The sequence below is a fragment of the Phycomyces blakesleeanus genome (genome assembly GCF_001638985.1).
Source record: "Phycomyces blakesleeanus NRRL 1555(-) unplaced genomic scaffold PHYBLscaffold_7, whole genome shotgun sequence".
Lineage (NCBI taxonomy): Eukaryota > Fungi > Mucoromycota > Mucoromycetes > Mucorales > Phycomycetaceae > Phycomyces > Phycomyces blakesleeanus.
In genome coordinates this window covers 1,347,867-1,365,661 of record NW_017265140.1, presented here as the reverse complement: position 1 = coordinate 1,365,661, position 17,795 = coordinate 1,347,867, and the positions used below count along the sequence as shown (strand labels likewise).

Genomic DNA, 17,795 nt, shown 5'->3' with positions numbered 1-17,795 from the left:
GTGTGTTTGTGTGTGTGTCAGTTCCTTATTCCGCACAGCTTAATAAATATACATCATTTATTTATTTATTTATTTATTTATTTTTGTTTATTGTCTTTCTTGGAGCGCAGTCACCAAGGGCTGCGTCATCTCAATAATACGTTGCCCAAGATTCATAAAGAGTCCTGTATTAGCAGCAGCATCTCCAACCAAAGTGATGATGAGAGGATTCTGATCCATCTGTACAACTTGAAACAAATCATACATGCTAACAATGCACTTGTTACGTTGTAATCCTAGCTTTGAAGCCTAAATTACAAAAATGTTAATATTTGATATTTATTTATTCGGTTAAACTATAAGCTTGCCTGGTTGTTTGCTACAGCAAATGTTGTTGGGATAGCAGGCTCTAATACTTTAGCAGGAGCATCTTCTGATATGCCTTTTTATTTGTTTTTTTTTAAAAAAAAGTACACAACAATTGAGATATTTTTATGTGTGTAAATACACAACTTGTCAGTTTAATCAACTAAAACTATAAATTACATTGCAGAATCATCACGCCATCTCTATCAGTAACAATAGCCGCCTTGAGTCCATCATGAAAAAAGCGGCTACAGACCTGTCCAAAGGTTGCCTCTAATGTCATGTCTGAATTGCCGATGGAGAGTTTGTGGTGGAGTATAGTCATTCCATACTTGCCTCTTCTGTAACCGTCTATTGGACAAGTCACGTCATCTGCTACAATAACCATGGCTTAGGTTGATATACTCAAATCAAACCTACATTAATGCTATTATATATTTTTGCTGTTATAGCCAAGTTACATACCTTATTCTGAATAAAATTCGAAGAATACATCTTGATTTAATAATCATACATACACACCTTATTTTAAAAAGTATCCATTCTATTTGTTTCATAGAAGCCAAAAGAAAAAATAAAGGCGAAAAGTATATTGTCATTTTCTCCTTGCTATGGTTTGTCAAACAATATGTTACACTAAAAATAGGAAACCAATCCGATAAATGCGGCGTAGGTATAACCAAAAGAGGGGTGTATGATGCGAAAATAGCCAAGGTTAGGGATGAGCTGTCAGTGCCCTAGCGCATGAATCCTATTCTTGTCCCTCTTTGATCTACACCTGGAGACGATAGTATACTATTGATTGGGTGCTCTTACCGTTCATAATTCAGGCCACTTTTTTTTCAATTCCGTTATTCAATAAATACAACTTTATTTTGTCTATGAAACATATTGGTGTCTGAAATTAAATGTACTTCTTTATTAATCAAAATGGATCAAAACGATGATGCTTTTAACAATGTATGACTGGAAACGCGATGTTCATGTTGTCAGCATAATACACTCCTTATGATTATTAAGGAGCTAATGACGCTACCGGGAAGGTGCTCCGTTGACTTTAGTCGAAAATAATCTATTCTACCCTGTTTTCACAAGATTTCCATTCACTACCCTACCCAAACCACTGAGAGGAAAGCTGTCATTCAAGCACTGATATCATCAACCCCGCCAAGAGAGGAATTCCTGCAGACTAGAGAAATTTTTCAAGGTGCATATATTTAGTTTGAATCCCAAACATCATTCGTTCCAAACACCAAAAACAAAAATAAAATAAAATCAAGACTTTGAAATAAGAATCAATTGTAGTGAAATGTGACTTTTTGTCGATTCAATTGGAATAGCTTGTATGTGAGTCAAGTAGCCAAAGGGATTCATAGTCTACACACGTGTGTAGAGTGTTTGGCAGTGAAAGGATTGGTGCTTTGTTTAAGATCCTTTGGGTGTTCCTGACACTCTATCAAGGCACATTTTTATTTATTTATTTATTTTTTAAAAAAAAAGCAGGGACAGAAAATGCAATTGATTTCATTGGACAAAATTAGGAAGCCTAGAAAAAATAAAAGATGTTCTGGACAGCAAATAATATATTTATTATGTCGGGTGTGCCTCTGTGAATTCTTTTTTTTTATTTCTTATAATATATCTAAATTATCTGTACACTATCCGACGCTGGTTACATTCATTATGCCCTATCGCCTCAATTCCGAATTGAGATCTAACGCAAGGGTTCACAGGAATTGGGAAATGTCGCACCATACCCGCTTGTCCGCCACGACGATCCCGAAACACCTTTGGAAGAGTATATTAGTATAATGCTTCAAGACAAGTAACACTTTTTGTATTGAAATTTCGAAAAGAAAAATCCTTTGAATTATTTCTCCCATGCCTCCTTTTATAGATTGTTCATTTCAACCAATTTTGAATTTCTTATTCAATTTCCTTGTACTTCCAAAAACCAAGATTGTTTTCCATTTACTGACAGCATGGGACCTGCGCCCACATCTTTAAATCAACATATTATCTTTCCCCGCATGGTATTGAGTCGTCTGGAAGTTGGGATTTTAACTTTCTGGCTGTTATATCACATGTAAGCACAAGTCTTTGACAATATATAGTTTAATTGCTTTAAATAAAACTTGTTTACGATTCGGATTTCATAGCTGTGAGCAACTGTACAATTAAAACCTGAGCACAAATGTCTGGTCTAGAACCCAGTAACCTAATTTACTCTCTTTCCTATGAAAACCTTGTATAATCTTCTCCGCGCACAATGACCCACTTAGAGTGACACATCAAGACATTTTGTTATTTTGACAACTAATCTCTTGTTATCTTACAGGCATCAATTGAACTCAATCTCGTCTTTTCTATCACTAGAATATACCCAAGAGGAATCCGATCTAGTAATCAGATAGGGTTCTTAATTGGCTTGTACAAATACGCAATTGTACAAACAAAATAATTGGTTTCAATCCGATCACAGAAAAAGAAATATAATCATGGCTGGTGTATGAATAAAAACCTTGAATGGAGCATTGTTCTGGTCAATGATCGACTATGGTGAGTAAGTCTAAATGTTCAGGCGGAATATATAAAAGATATATATATACATATGTGTGTGTTTGTGTACAATCATCTCCACACACACACAAACTATGTCCCGTCCTCCCGTCTCTCACTTCTCTACAAGTAGTAGGAACATGCTCATTTATCGAAAATAAGCAAATATCCGATATCGGTTCTCAAATATAATAATATAAAAAAGAAAATTAACAAACATGGCAGTTTGATAACCAGAGAAAGTCAGAGTGAATGTGTGGTGAAGAAATAAAGCAAGGGGGGGAGGAGAGGTGGGGGGATTGATTCTGAGTAGCAAAGTCCGGATAGACCGACGAGGTTGGCTTTTTGGCAAGTTCAAATCGTACGATGGCAGAATTAGATAAGTCAGCCACTGCGAGAAACACATTACACGATGGTTTGTGGCTTAATATGGACATTTTTCAAAAGCACTGTCTTTCACATGAACCATAGTGTGTAAAACATAAGAACTAGGGACAAATGGTAGTAATAAACAAAACTGAAAGCTTCAATACATACACTACTGCAAATGAAACCACAGTGAATGTCTTCAAGGCCAATATTTTTAACAAACCTTTTGGAAGAGAATGCTACGAAACATTATATTTATATTTATAAAAACCTGTCCTACTTTGATGAAACGTACACAGATACACAAACATACCACCCATGCTTTGAGATCTATTCACTTTGTAGTATTATTGTTTTTTTAATTACTTTAATTATTTTATTTTCCAGATTTTGATTTAATTCTATACCAACAACCTCACTTTACAGCTGGAGCTTGTTATTCGATTAAACTACACGTGTAGGCATTTGAGAAGATCAATGTCAGTGCAGACCTTCAAGTCTCTATATTTAAGATACAAGCCTTTCCATTTTGGCACACGTGTAAACTTTATTTTATGATTACTTTACGCCTTTATGAGTCCAAAGAGAAATCGAATCTTGAGAGAATGATTTTATACTATATATTCCAAGTAAATATAGAGATACAAAAAAGAAAAGAAAAAAAATGCCTGCATCTCTTGTGCCAGTTTGCGTTTGACTAACAATTGTTCCATAAAAGTGTTATTTCTGTACACATATATATTAACGAGTTCATATTTGTACAAGTCGAGACCTGTATAGAGTACTCTAAAACAAAAGGTTTTGCTTCTTTTTTATATATATATATGCACTTGTTATATGTACCTTTTGCCCGCTTTTGTCCGGCTCGAATTAATGTATGGCTTTTAATCTTTATTCGTAAAATATAGTTTTCTCTGAGAACTTTTGTCAATAAAAAGCCAGGTGGCTTATAAATTCTTTACCGGACAAAGTACTCTTGATTGTCAAAGAGGTACAAGAAATGATAATAATAGAATAAAAGTTAGTACAATAGCATTGTCAATTCTCTCCATAAAGTAAGAAAAAGATACACAGTTATTGACAGACAATTGGAAGATACAAAAATGCTTTTTTAAAGAATATGTAGAATAATACAACAATATACTTTAGGTGAGTGTGTTAAGTGTTTATAGGTAAACTCAAAGCGTTCGTACATAGGTCAATCTTGACAATGCCCACAGTTGCATATTTATCTAAATCAAGACCTAACTCCCCAAGAAAGCTTATATTTAATAATAATAATAATAATAATAATAATAATAATAATAATACAGTGCTTCCATTTTGAAATGTCGTTGTCTTAGTATAATTTACCAAAATCCCAATTTAATAGGTCGTACTTTAAATAGTCCTCTGTGTCTCAAAATGCTGCTTGTTATTTCAGTATTTCAGATGAATAGCTTTGCGTAAATAGTCTTTGAAGGTTGAAATTGGAGGTTTGAAGACAAGTAAAGTGGTGAGCTGATAAAGTTGGAAGATACGGAAGCCCAAGTAAATCTGCTGGATATGATATATTAGCATTTGTATTGGGAATTGAACATGAAGAAGGACGTTTATCGTAAATATTTTTCTGCAAGTCACAAAACATGCAGCTAATCAAATCAGCATTTGCAAAAATTGAAGAATAAATTCATATTGTGAAAATAAATTAGAAATAGTATTATCTCTTGAGAGCCAGCTAAAAAAAAGGCATATAAATTTTATCAGGTGAATTGTTTCTTTATTCAGCTATTAATTTAGTTCAGGCTATATAAGATATAGCTCTTAAGAATATGTGAAGTCGATCATATATAAGTCAATTTACTCCCAATATTTGTGACAGAGAAAAGTATCGACGATTAACGTTTTTGCTAAATTTTAAAACGCAACAAATAATATTTAAAGCTCGACATATTAAATTGGGATTTTGACAAATTAAACTAAAAAACCGACAGATAAAATAGAAAGCGACGATTTGAAATGTAAGCACTGTATTAAATATAATCAAGGTTATATCCCAAAAATAATTCAATTTTGGGGGAGAGATTCTTTTTGGATTTTTTTTTTCGGTTTGCTCAGGAAAACCTTGTATATATGTATTAATAACATCTCAACTTTTTTGACAAAAAGAGAAGGAAAGAATATAAAGAAACAAGTTACCTTGATCTTTGATTGAGCCGTGAACCAACGCCCAACCTACTAATTGTCCTGTGGATTTCATGTGTTCATTAGACATTAAGCTCACAGACATCTTGGGCTATTAAATAAACCTTTATCACCACATCTTGATCAAACATAATAATCCTCCTCCCCCCCCCCCCCCCAAATTTTGTTGCAAATGTTGATATCGATTGACATTACTTATTCTCACCACCAAATCGTTTCAAGTGTAATTTTGGTGGGGGTCTTTTCTTGTTAATACTGGGAATATCTATTATCTTGTGAGCACTCGATTATTATACTTTTATAGAAATAAAAACGAATATTTTCCCATGCTGTTGATGGGAACAACCAGCAACAAGGAAGATTTCCTGAATACTCCCCGGCGTATAAATTAATCAAAACCCCCAACCTTCTCTTTTATACCCGTATTACATATATATATGTATTGCCTTGACACTTGTAACTACGTGCAAACGGAGCATTTATTTATCTATAATTTATGAATGGTATATGGCTATTTTCATTATAATTCTTCTTTCTTCTTTTTCTTTTTTAACCTTTTTTCAAAAGAAAATATGTACCACCTAGAAAAACTGGACCAAACATACTAATATTTTCTGCTCATCTACAAGTGCCCTTAATTCTTTCTTTTTGTCCTATTACTTTATTGTAGCACAAAGCTCTAAATTCATTTGTTTGACAGGACTCGTGGCTTTTAGTGAATAGATGAATCCAATACAAATCTTTATGTATATATATATATATATAAAGGATATTTATTATTTGATACATATATTAAAAACATATCGGCTTATATATAAGCAAAGTCTGGTTTCAATATACTTTAAAGAATAAAATAATTACTACCAATGACAATCATTTGATCACATTCATTAAAGTACTCCATCCTGAATTTTGCTGTTGTTGTATTGTAGATATATATATATATATTATTCAAGATGGCTTGACATTGTTTGGAGCATTTTCTCTGACCGGTGCGGGTACTGCAATGCCACGATGAAAGCTTTCCCACAATTTTGCAGGTTGTTGAAATTCGCGTCCAATGGCATCAAGTGTTTCGAGATTTTTATTCAGTAGATTCATATTATACAGAAGTTGATCGAAACCTTGGTATGCCTGATCCATTAGTGCATCATATTCATTCTCAAAAGATGTGCGATTGTCCATGTTCACAACGATAAGAAAGATAAAAAATTAAAATAAAGTAAATAAAACATATACACTGTAGGAAATGGTAGAATTTATAACTCCGTGCTTATAGATTATACAGCCAATAGAATAGCAAATTTTAGCTTTTACTTTTACTTTTCAGTAGATACGATTTGTGAGCTTTCAGATTATTTTTCCATCTAATCCAATCAATATTCTAAATATAGTATATATCTACCTTTTTTAGATACCTCTATTCTTATAATTGGTTCAACAAATTCAACTTTATATTGGAATTTTATGGTTTTTATTATTGATCAAAATAATAGAAGTTGAATATAAGGAAGTATGCAAAAAAGAAGTTCTAATTTTTATGATATTTAGTAGCAATTTAGGCTATAAATTTACTAGATAATATACATATATCTATTGCTATGTGCTATTTTCTATCTTCTTTATCTAAAAAAAAAGCTATTCTCTAAATACTATGATATTGATGAAGACATGTATATTGCTTAATTTATTCTTTTTATCAAAGAGTATACACCTGCTTTGTGTTAACATTGTCATGTCTTGTTCCTACTTTTGAGAAGAAAAAACCAAAATAATGATAATTTAATATCACCTTAAGAACTGCTATAAGATTTCTTGGGATCTTTGTAGACAGTATTTTGAAATAGGATGTAACCCGGGTTCAGGAGTGGAGTTTGTTACTGAAGGGTAAGCTATTATACTTGAATAATTTTGTCGTCTTAAATTCTTGTACTGGGTTGAAGCAGTTGGGAAAAAGATGTTTTGCATTAACTGCAAAAACATGGTAGCATAAAAAGTGGGATATACAATCGAGTGACAAAATTTGCCCTTTTTTCTATAGGGTAGACGTCTATGTTTAAATAAAACCAAATTTGGGTCGCTGAGAATATATTTTAATCCAATGATACACTATTATTAGAACAATACAATAAGAAGACTGTTTCTCATTACAGGGTCTTGTTTTTTTGTTACAAAGAATTTTCTATCTTACACAAGATTGAAAAAAAAAACGCTAGACCAAAACTCACCGCAAGGTCAATCGGTAACAAAAAATTATTACAGGGCAAATATAATTAAATAGAAGGAGTGTAGAATGTTTGCAATTAAAACGTTTTCTTTTTCATGGGGGTTCAGGCTAATCTTCATTGGAGTTTCTTGGCCTCACCTTTGATGGAGTGTAACTCAAAATACCATACTAAAATATCCATGAAAAGACTGTAAAAACTATTCTTGATATAGGATTAACCAATGATATCAAAGAGTACAACATCAGGTCAGTCGATATTCTACACAATATATAGATTTTATTGTGTTCGAAGTAAATCCAGATTCTTGAACTTGGTACTTCGATAGCTTTCCCAATTAAAGTACTATCAAATATGTCTTGTGTTTTTCTGATATTTCGACATCGTAACTAGTCAGTACTGCACAAAGAATGATTCCGAATATTCAGTACAACCTATTTATTTAGGCAAAATATTCTCTTTACATAAATAAGAAAAAAAATATACTCTTGGTTTACTCATATTCCTCTTCCTCACAAGCGCTATATTTTTTTTTAAAAAAAAAGAAGTGTTACACTCTATAAAGTGCTCTCATTTTCTAGACATCCAACCAGCGTCTTTTTTCTAGTCACACAGATTTGATTTTCTTTCTTTCTTGATGTCTCTGACAAAGATAAAAGACAAATAATCTAATATTTTGTGATATTTCAAGTCAAACTACTAAAGCGTATTAAGACACAATATCCAGCTATATACATTTTTTTAATTCAAGCTATATTCACTAAATTATACAGAAAGTACAACACTATATAAACATAACTATAAGTATAAATATATACATTTTCACCCAATTAAGATTAGAGCTCTGGAAGACTCCCACCGAATCCGCCCAAGTGAGACTGTAGAATATACTGTGTAAAGGCATAATTATAGTTAAGATATATCAATATGTGTACTTTGATGATAACATGATCTCACAAGATTTCTTGGATTTTCATCGAACATCACTTATATACATATCTGCATTTTATTCACATATGTTTACTTCATTAAGTTAATTTTTTTCTTTATATCATTTCTCACATATTCAACAAACTTAAAAGAAAACAGCTACATATAGATTAACTTGAATCACAAAGCTGAGTATTATATTTAAAAAAAAAGCGTAAAGTGGTCTTTCAACTCTGAAACGCAACACTTGGATACTTTGCGATAATAAGAAAAGCAAAAAATAAGGTATGTATAATACTAGATAAATGTTTTTACGCTAATTATTTTCATCTTGAATGTAAAAGCAAGTAGCATATATAAAATGCAAATGAAAAGTAATGCTTCTCGAAACAATGGTCTTTCATATATACAAGATTTTCTTGTACCGTATATTAAGTGACTGGACAGAGTATTATAAGTCACGTTCAGATGTGTATGTTTGAACATACATTTCTCCTAAACATTTATACTGTCCACCATTTTGTGGGGATACTTTTGTGAGTAGTATATAATAGGTTCTATGTTAGACTATTTTCTTTTACTAAGTCTGAATTATGTGTATACAATAATAGGCGAACTTCCTTAGCCACTTGGTGGTCTTCGTTTAGAAGACTCGATCATTAAGACTTAAATCTCTTCCAACAGCTCACGTGACTATTTCAAGCCACGAAGCTACAATGCATAGTTTACTTCTTTTTTCTTTGTAACATCATGGCTACTGGCACGAAGCGGATCAAGGGCATAAGCATTACGCGTCCAATCTATTATGGAAATAATGCACTTCCTCTGACTGGAAAGAAAGCCAATGACTCTGACCATACTCACAAATGGACAGTGGCCGTTCGAGGCTTAGGAAATGACGATCTTAGCTATTATATAAAAAAAGTGACCTTTAAGCTTCATGAAACCTACCCGAATTCCCTTAGAAGTAAGCTATATATATAAGGCTCACCAGACATATTCTCATACCATATTACTAGCTATTGAACAACCACCTTTTGAATTACAAGAGACTGGCTGGGGTGAATTTGAGATTCTCATCAAGATCCATTTTCATCCTGCGGCAAGTGAGAAACCAGTCTCACTTTATCACCACCTACGTCTTCATCCTTATGAAGATGATGTATCTGGTCAACCTTGGCCAAAAGAGAAACCAGTAACAAGTTACTCTTATGATGAGCTGGTAAGGAAGTCATACCAATTTGGTATCATAAACTAACAATATAAACTTTTCTTATTTTTTTTTTTAAAAAAAAGGTGTTTAATGAACCTACAGAGGCATTTTATCAAATATTGTCTGACAATAATGCACTCTCACCTAATCTTCCTGTTAAGAAATCAAAAGACAGCAATATTCCTCAGTTCAGTGTTCAGATGGAGCACGAGGAATTAGATCGATTAAACGCTGCCCAACGTGAGGTTCATTCACAAACGATGGCTCTCAAGCAGCGTATGTTGGTCATGGAACAAGAGAATTACTCTACCAAAGCTTGAGGAAATATATTTCTACTTTATATGATTGTCCAAAACGCATTGTACATAAATACCATTAACAAAAGAAGAAGAAGAATATATATAAAGTTTAATTAATTCTTCACATCGATCGCCTTCCTTCAGCTGCTGACATTGGTTTCTTTTGTGTTCCTGTTGATTGCTTAACACCCACTACACCACCTCCCATTGATGTGCCATATGAAGCCGGGCCATTTGTCGGTTTGCGTCTCATAAGAGACATAGTTAATCCTGTCTTCTTCTTCTTCACCATAGCCGGACTGGAATCTTTTCCTACATGCTGCTCTCTTAGTCGTTGAGCATGCCCAACGATACAACTGATCAGATCATTATAAGTTTCTGCATCCATCATAAGTTGCTCTCGTTGATCTAAAAGATAGCCCAGATATTCAGATGCTTGGCGTTGAAGTCGAGTCAGTTCACCCATCATGGCTTCTAGTTTCTGGCTGGGAAAAATCCGGATTGTGTCTATAGACAAACAAACAAACAAATAAGCATATATAATTGGTACAATACAATTGATCTGCATTTACCTTCAGTTAGTTCGCAATAGGCCTTCGCAATATCAATGTCTAGTTCGGGTTCTTCTTCGACTTCCTTTTTTCCTTCTGCTTCCTCAGCATGCGATCGATCCTTAGGAACCGTCATGCCCGACAAAGAGGCCGATCGTGCATGGTTTTGTGAAAAGTAGCGTTCAGCTCGAGAAACAGGGCTTGATAGGTGAATAGGGTTTGCCTCTGATTGACTCGGTGAAGTGCACCGAAGACCGCCTTGAGATTGGGTTGGTGACATGGATCGCATTGGCTGGTTTAATCTCTAGACAATCATAACAACAACAGCAATATAAGTCGCCTTGTTTCCGCAATCTTTTGTTTCTCGCACAATAAGTTTCTCAATAAATAAATAAATAATAAAAGTTTATCACTTACATCTTCATAATTAATTGTAACGCCCAATGCATTTAAATACGCCCTGTTAGTCTCAGATCGTGTCCACCGGAATTGTCCAATATCTCCTGTCAGCGGGTTGTAGAATACAGAATCTCTTGAAAGCTTATTCCACAGATCGTCACTGTACCAAGTATTTTTCTTCTTTTAGTCATATAGCCAATATTGTTTCTTAATTCAGGGCTGACCTGCACGGTGTACACAGAATAGAATCTAGAGCTGGTGTTGTGTTTGGTCCAGGTTTGGGTAAGTCTAGAAGGGTTGATTCCCAAAGTTTATCGAGGAAGTGTTCAATATGATTCGCAATTTCTTTAGGCCCCGAAGCAGCTTCCAATACTTTGACCTATATATAAATAAATATAAATATAAATATAAATATATACATATATACATATATTAATCTCACACAACACAGAATGTATACACAAATACAAGCAAGAAGAACAAGATTAGGAGATATGAATTACTAAAGATCTATCTCCGAGTATCTTTTCTTTGATTTAGTCTGTCCATAGGCAGTCTGACAAGACAAGATATACATATATATATATATATACGCACATAAATCTCAGCTTCCGTCGGTTCGGATGGGACAGCTATAGCCGGCTCTTCTGGTGGAAAATCCGGATCTGTATGCAGATCATTATCAAAACCATCAAAGTCGCCAAAATCATCATTTTCAGGGAAATCATTGTTATCGAAATCCCCAAATTCATCTTCACCAGTATTCTGACCAAATCCAATGTCATCAAACTCATCATTAGTCTGGTCGAATCCATCATCGTCTCGATCAAAAACATCGTCTTGATCAAATAGCTGGCTTTTATAATTTTTCTCTTCCTCAAGTTCTTCATTACTAAAGTGCTTGACTTGAGGGTCATCCATTGTCTGCCCGAATCCTGCGGTCGGTCCAAGGTTGTTTGGTTGGTCAAATACGGCATCTTCAAAGTCATCGTCGTCGTCATTATTATTGATAGTATTAAGAGTAGTAGCAGTAGTAGCAATATTAGTAGTAGGAGTAGTCGTAGTAGTAGTAGGTATAGGTGTAATTGTTTGAAAGAAAGCAGGTTGTGAAAGCTCATTATCTGAGGATGAAGTTAGATGCGTCGTGTCCGACAATGCATCATCGCTTTCTAACATAGTCGTAGCAAGCGATGTATCATTTTTATCCGGTAATGACAAAGAATTTGTGTTGTTTACAGGTACAGGTACTTGGACATCCACAAGATCATCAGAAATTTGCATGGTAAATGTAAAATAGAGTATGCTTGGACACCTTTGTGTCTGGTGGGAAGGACTTTTCTTCGGCCTTTCTTTGAATTGTGTAAAAAAAAGCTATTCAACATCCGAAAGCCGCAATAAGTTGGCCTATGACGTCGTTAATATAATAATAAGAAAGCAAAAAAAGTATTGGACTTTTTGTCTTTTTTTTTTATGGTTATAATTATGCATGTTTTTGATCCACGTTATGATGCTTTGAGTATACTTCCTTAACACATAATTTTATAATTCAAAAGGAGAATTTTAATAAAAGCATCTCAAAAAGAGTCGTTAGACCTATGTCTGTAGCTCACATTGCCTCACTTTTCTTTAAAATAAAAATGAATAAGAATCAGGTGCAAAGGCCGTAAGTTTAACATTCTGTTGGTCTTCATTTCAGCATATGCCATAGTATTATTTATAGTTCCGACAATAAATGAAGAATGCTTTTATTGTTTCTTTTTCTTCTCTATTATTTCTTGAAAACAAGCGTAGGCCATTTGTAACTAACAGGACTATATCTTTTGTCTAATGGATATTTTCTATTAGTAGAAGAAGTTAAGTATAAACCATTAACCTTCTTTAAAGTTTTGTATATCTACACATTTATGCCATTGTGAGAACCAGAGAAGCTTTCATAAAAGCAAAAATTCCTTTTATGAATATCGGTTTATTAAATAGCCGCTTAAAATATAGTAAGCATTATGTTAGAGAATAAAACTAATAAAAAAAAACAAAGCTATAGGAAATGTCTTGGTGTTATGTAGATTGTCATTACCATTAAAATACAAGATATGGTTTTATGAGTCCGAATATAGAGATATTAAGGAAACCAGAAATACTAAGTCCAAATAAAGAATTTAAATAATTTGTTTATTCTTTAGATTGCACACAATAAAACTTTTGTTATTTTTGTACATATTGGTTTCGTCTAAAGAGGATCTGGTGGGTGCACAAACCAGACTCTATTTATTCCTATATTTTTTATATTCATATACTTTATATAGTATTAAGTAGAATGTCTAATGCATCAACACTACAGAGGCCTTGCATAATATGCATTATTTGTAATAAAGATACATAAAATCTGGTGCATACAACCTATACATTTGTACTCCCAATAGTTTTTTCTTTTCTTTTTTATGTGTAAGGACCAGTAAGATATTTGCTTGGATTATTATTAAGTAGTGACTTTATTATACTTATTTTTACATTCTTATACACATATACTTATTTTTAGTTGATAGACACGCTTTCAAAATAATCGTCAACAAAGGAACCGTGAAATGTTGTGATTGCAAACTGTCCAATCTCACAGCTGGCTACTTCTTTCATAGTCTTTGCATCTAAAAGAACCCAGCGACAAGAATCCATATCCGGATCTTCATTATCAAAGTGATTTACCAAGCTCATCAAAACACCTTCATCTTCATCGTCACTTCCCGGACGTGGGGCAAAAATAGGTTCAGAGCAACAGTATCCAGGACCGCCATACTGAATTGTAGTGCCAGTTTCAGTATCTACTTTGATAAGCCTTGTGTGTTCACCATCGCTTTGAGTAGGAGGATGAAAGCGGCAACCATATAAATATTTGCTTTCACGCATCATAAAGTCTTGACTGAACCTAGGAAAATCGAAATTTTCGGTAATACATCGATACGCTACAGATGTCTCGTTTTTTCCAAGAGTAATAGTATATCGGCGAAGATCACACAAACTCTCAAGTTTAATAGGAGGTACAGTAATACCATTGACCTTGGTAGCCTGGGATTTACGTCTGGCCTGCTCCTTTAAATGGTCCATGTAATTCGATTGACGGACAGGGTCACCGAGCGTATTGACTTGGAACATAATATCAGCGTCAAGATAGGTGCAAAGATCAGCATTAATCACGGGAAACCCGTTCTTATTCACACTTTGCCAGGAGTTTCCGAAATGAAAGCACAAGAATGGGTCAACAGCTATAGTGGTAATGTGTCCTTTCCCGTGGCGACTGACAATGTGTATGTATGTGTCTATAGTATCGTCCCACTTCATGCCAGTAATCACGGTACCACTTTTCATGAGATCCAATCCAATATTACTGTAAGCAAGAGGCTGTTCAGGGAGAATGATGTAGTCTTTGGTCATGCCAAAAGAATGAATATAAGACGGCCGAATACTCTGTCCTGTTCCGTCCAGCCGGTGCGTAATAGTAGCCAAAATGGTAATCTTCCCTTCCGGAGTGGACGAGAATATCTGGAATCGAGTAGGGAAAATATTCATAACAAAATTTATAGTTTCTTTTGTTACTGGATCGTATTGATGATGGGCCGCAGAAGCATCACCTTTGATCCTATTATCAATGCTAGTGTAGTTAAATAGTCGTTCAGGTTCTAAAATAAAAATAGATGGTTTATAAGTAACTGTATTTCATATCTCTATATTATGACAGTCTTAAACCAGAACAAGAATTACCCAATGTGTCAGGATGAATTTGTTGAAGCATATTAGCATCTGTTTTGGTAACAAGTACGCGACCATCTCGACCATTGTTTCTATCTTCTTCGACACAAGCCGCTGGTATAGGAAAATTTGGAGAAACTGTTACTCCTATGGCTTGACTGGAAGCTGGAAGGCTATCAATAAAGAGCGAATTGTATAGGGCTGTGGAGATACGGAGAGCAATATTGTATATCCTTTGCCATATCGAATTCATAACTGGTACATGTCCATAGAAGATTTTTCCCATTCCGTTATCCCGCACGACAGAGACTTCATAAGATTCAGCCAAGTTTCGAGAATTATATCTGACAGTCTGACTGGTACTTGAGATCTCAAAACGATGCAAGTATGGCATACCATCAAATGCATGTTTGATCGAAAATGTACTTCCATCTTCTTTTTCTAAATTATATTTTCCAGGACCTGTAAACCTCAGTGTGGCCTTGTTAGCACGACAGAAAATCTAAATACACAACTGTAAATACTAACCAACACGGTACATAATTCCATTAAACCAGTCCGGAATACATCCTTTGATAGGTATGACCTTGATATGCCTTATTTCTGGAGCATTTCTAAAAGTGCTGACTTGAAAAGAGGCAATGAGCTCAGGTAATGTTAAAAAATTGTTTAATCTGTCCAAGCTTTTCAATGGATCGAGCCATATGATTACAGCCAAAATAATAAGTATGGTAAGAATATAAATCATTATAAGAAAGGTTCAAGTAGATTTGCAGTAATTAAATACTTGAACAAGGTCTACTTTATCTTTTATATATAAGGGGCTGAGGATAAATTATTAAAGATTTATTGTACCATCTTGGGACATTTTTTTTGTGTCATCAATACCTTTGTGAACTTGTGCTCAGTATCTACATAACACTGTTTAGAATTCAATATGTCACCGACGAATATATTCAAACAAGGGTTTTAGGGGTAATACAACCAATAGAGTTGGATTCTATTGTTAAAAAAAAAAGACATTTTTATCATTCACTTAAACCTAAACCATTGCATTATAGACTATTGTGGCTTCTATAATGGCTTCCAAAGAATGATAATATAGGTCAGTATTGCATGCTTTAAGATTGAAAGATAATTGATATACTGTGTTAGTACACAGTACCTCGTTGCATGATTATTTAAGCTATAGCATAATCATAAGCTCACTGCCTTGTACACACATTTATATTATTGTTTGCTAGTAATATTCTGAATAAATCAAATTAGAAGAGCATATATGAATTCGTGTCCCAGTATCCTCTACACAATCAAAATACTAAGTATTATTCATATAGTACAATATACACTTTATAAACGCGCATGTTTAATAGATCTATTGTGACAAAGTAAGAGTATGGGACAATAGAGATAGCTTCTTTGGCCGGCTAAATAAAAAAATTAAGTAAATAAATCTGAACGGCAAATTTGTAAATATTATAATCATTCTTGTATTATAATTCTTTTGACCCCTAGTTAGCGACATGCACAGTACTCCTCGACTGATGCGCCGTCAGCCTGCGCCAAAAATAATTATTAGTTATATGTAAATAAGATATACTCACAATGATAAATAATCCAAAGAACTATGGTATAATATGCCAAAAAGTATTAGTGTTTTGGGTGCCAGGAAAAGATAAAGTACATTACAGTACAGTATAGTACAGTATAGTACAGTATAGACATAGGTCAATTCATATTCTTTGCAATCAATAAACTATTTAATTTTGAGTGAATAAACAATTCTGCAAAGCCGTCTTTTAATAACTGTTGCTACATGCATTGTTTTCAATGTTGATTTATATACAAATAAATATTTTATTAATAGTCTGTGTTTTTCCAAGAACGAAATCCGCAAAAAGTACCCAATATATATATATAAAGATAGAGGTTACAAGGCAGAATGTTCTAAGAGAAATTAACGAGGTTTACATATACGAACTTAAAAAATTGGTTTATAAACTGAATTCTGATGCTTTAGTACTATGGCACAACTATAAAAGTGATGAAGTATTTGATATTTTTGTTGGCCTAGACTACCGTACATCCCGGAACGGAAGTCTGTATGCAATATATTATATTTGTATTTTATGAATGATCATAGGCCTAATCGCGGTCCGAAGTATTCTATACTTCTCTGTGTCATGACAATATGTATGCATATTGTCAGTACAAAGATAAAAATGAAACTGGTTAGCAGTATAATCTGATCATTTATTATTCGTAATAAACAGCTGAGCACCATTCGATCGCTTTATTTTTTACCAGACTTTCATCCAAATACCATTCTGATTGACTCGATCTATAGCATGAATTTCTAGCGTGCCTCTTTAATCACATGTAAGAAAACAGCTCTCAGCAAAAAAAAAACTTGGAAAAGATACTAAGCATCGATCTATAATGATCGAATCTTGAATTTTACCCAAAGTTGTACTTATATACTGTTTAATATAGGTACATTACAAAGAAAATAACATCTCCATCAGGAAATCGATGCTTCTACAGAGATCTTGGAAGACTCTAGAAGAATATACACATGTATTAGGATTCTTTGAACTTAACAACTATGAAGATAGAAAAAAGGGAAACAATGTGGCCACTGATAGAGAATCTTGCCTTAACTCTTTGCTATCTATTGAAATATATAAATTGGTACCAAGGGAGTATTTTAAAGCAGAAAGAAAATGAAATCAATATCCTTTGAATTTGTTTAAAAACCTCTATTTTGTTTTGTTTTGTGATATATCTATAATTATTTAATTCTGCTTATTATTCATGTGTCTACATTACCTGTTTAAGTAGACAATCTACTAAAATGCATCAAAGTAATTACAAATGTTATTTGATACAACACATTATATATCCGTTCTTATATATAAGTCATTATATCCTTCCAATATCATACTGTTTATGTAGTTATAGACATAAACACACCTACTTA

General features: G+C 33.6%; 8 protein-coding genes across 8 annotated transcripts; 3 read left to right on the top strand and 5 right to left on the bottom strand.

The window, feature by feature from the left end:
* Positions 1–87: 87 nt before the first annotated feature.
* PHYBLDRAFT_143850 (hypothetical protein) lies at positions 88–733 on the bottom strand (the record flags this gene model as incomplete). Its single annotated transcript, XM_018431084.1, has 3 exons — positions 88–288; positions 363–421; positions 526–733. 3 exons carry the CDS (start codon positions 731–733, stop codon positions 88–90), a joined length of 468 nt encoding a protein of 155 aa, XP_018293646.1.
* A 2,537-nt stretch (positions 734–3,270) lies between these two features.
* Positions 3,271–4,722, top strand: PHYBLDRAFT_64512 (hypothetical protein; the record flags this gene model as incomplete). Its single annotated transcript, XM_018441311.1, has 3 exons — positions 3,271–3,374; positions 4,212–4,328; positions 4,587–4,722. 3 exons carry the CDS (start codon positions 3,271–3,273, stop codon positions 4,720–4,722), a joined length of 357 nt encoding a protein of 118 aa, XP_018293645.1.
* A 1,608-nt stretch (positions 4,723–6,330) lies between these two features.
* On the bottom strand, positions 6,331–6,642 carry PHYBLDRAFT_143849 (hypothetical protein; the record flags this gene model as incomplete). Its single annotated transcript, XM_018431083.1, has 2 exons — positions 6,331–6,372; positions 6,448–6,642. The coding sequence occupies 2 exons, from the start codon at positions 6,640–6,642 to the stop codon at positions 6,331–6,333; spliced, it is 237 nt and encodes a 78-aa protein (XP_018293644.1).
* A 618-nt stretch (positions 6,643–7,260) lies between these two features.
* PHYBLDRAFT_166834 (hypothetical protein) lies at positions 7,261–8,586 on the bottom strand (the record flags this gene model as incomplete). Its single annotated transcript, XM_018435504.1, has 3 exons — positions 7,261–7,566; positions 7,823–7,852; positions 8,509–8,586. The coding sequence occupies 3 exons, from the start codon at positions 8,584–8,586 to the stop codon at positions 7,261–7,263; spliced, it is 414 nt and encodes a 137-aa protein (XP_018293643.1).
* Positions 8,587–9,362: 776 nt separating this feature from the next.
* PHYBLDRAFT_19908 (hypothetical protein) lies at positions 9,363–10,145 on the top strand (the record flags this gene model as incomplete). The annotated part of the gene is made up of 3 exons (XM_018439712.1): positions 9,363–9,579; positions 9,632–9,834; positions 9,909–10,145. 3 exons carry the CDS (start codon positions 9,363–9,365, stop codon positions 10,143–10,145), a joined length of 657 nt encoding a protein of 218 aa, XP_018293642.1.
* PHYBLDRAFT_158431 (hypothetical protein) lies at positions 10,129–10,885 on the bottom strand. The gene is made up of 2 exons (XM_018433786.1): positions 10,697–10,885; positions 10,129–10,631 (listed from the first exon to the last, which is right to left on the bottom strand). Exons 1-2 carry the CDS (start codon positions 10,809–10,811, stop codon positions 10,246–10,248), a joined length of 501 nt encoding a protein of 166 aa, XP_018293641.1. The 5' UTR covers positions 10,812–10,885; the 3' UTR covers positions 10,129–10,245.
* Positions 10,886–13,606: 2,721 nt separating this feature from the next.
* Positions 13,607–15,683, bottom strand: PHYBLDRAFT_143846 (hypothetical protein; the record flags this gene model as incomplete). The annotated part of the gene is made up of 4 exons (XM_018431082.1): positions 13,607–14,745; positions 14,828–15,277; positions 15,344–15,442; positions 15,671–15,683. 4 exons carry the CDS (start codon positions 15,681–15,683, stop codon positions 13,607–13,609), a joined length of 1,701 nt encoding a protein of 566 aa, XP_018293640.1.
* Positions 15,684–16,420: 737 nt separating this feature from the next.
* On the top strand, positions 16,421–17,542 carry PHYBLDRAFT_166830 (hypothetical protein; the record flags this gene model as incomplete). Its single annotated transcript, XM_018435503.1, has 4 exons — positions 16,421–16,445; positions 16,683–16,917; positions 16,959–17,046; positions 17,309–17,542. 4 exons carry the CDS (start codon positions 16,421–16,423, stop codon positions 17,540–17,542), a joined length of 582 nt encoding a protein of 193 aa, XP_018293639.1.
* Positions 17,543–17,795: the final 253 nt, after the last annotated feature.

Coding starts and splice junctions, on each gene's coding strand:
- PHYBLDRAFT_158431 (XM_018433786.1), bottom strand. CDS start 10,811: ATGACGGTTCCTAAGGATCGATCGCATGCTGAGGAAGCAGAAGGAAAA. Junction 10,632..10,696: donor CTATTGCGAACTAACTGAAG/GTAAATGCAGAT, acceptor GTTTGTCTATAG/ACACAATCCGGATTTTTCCC.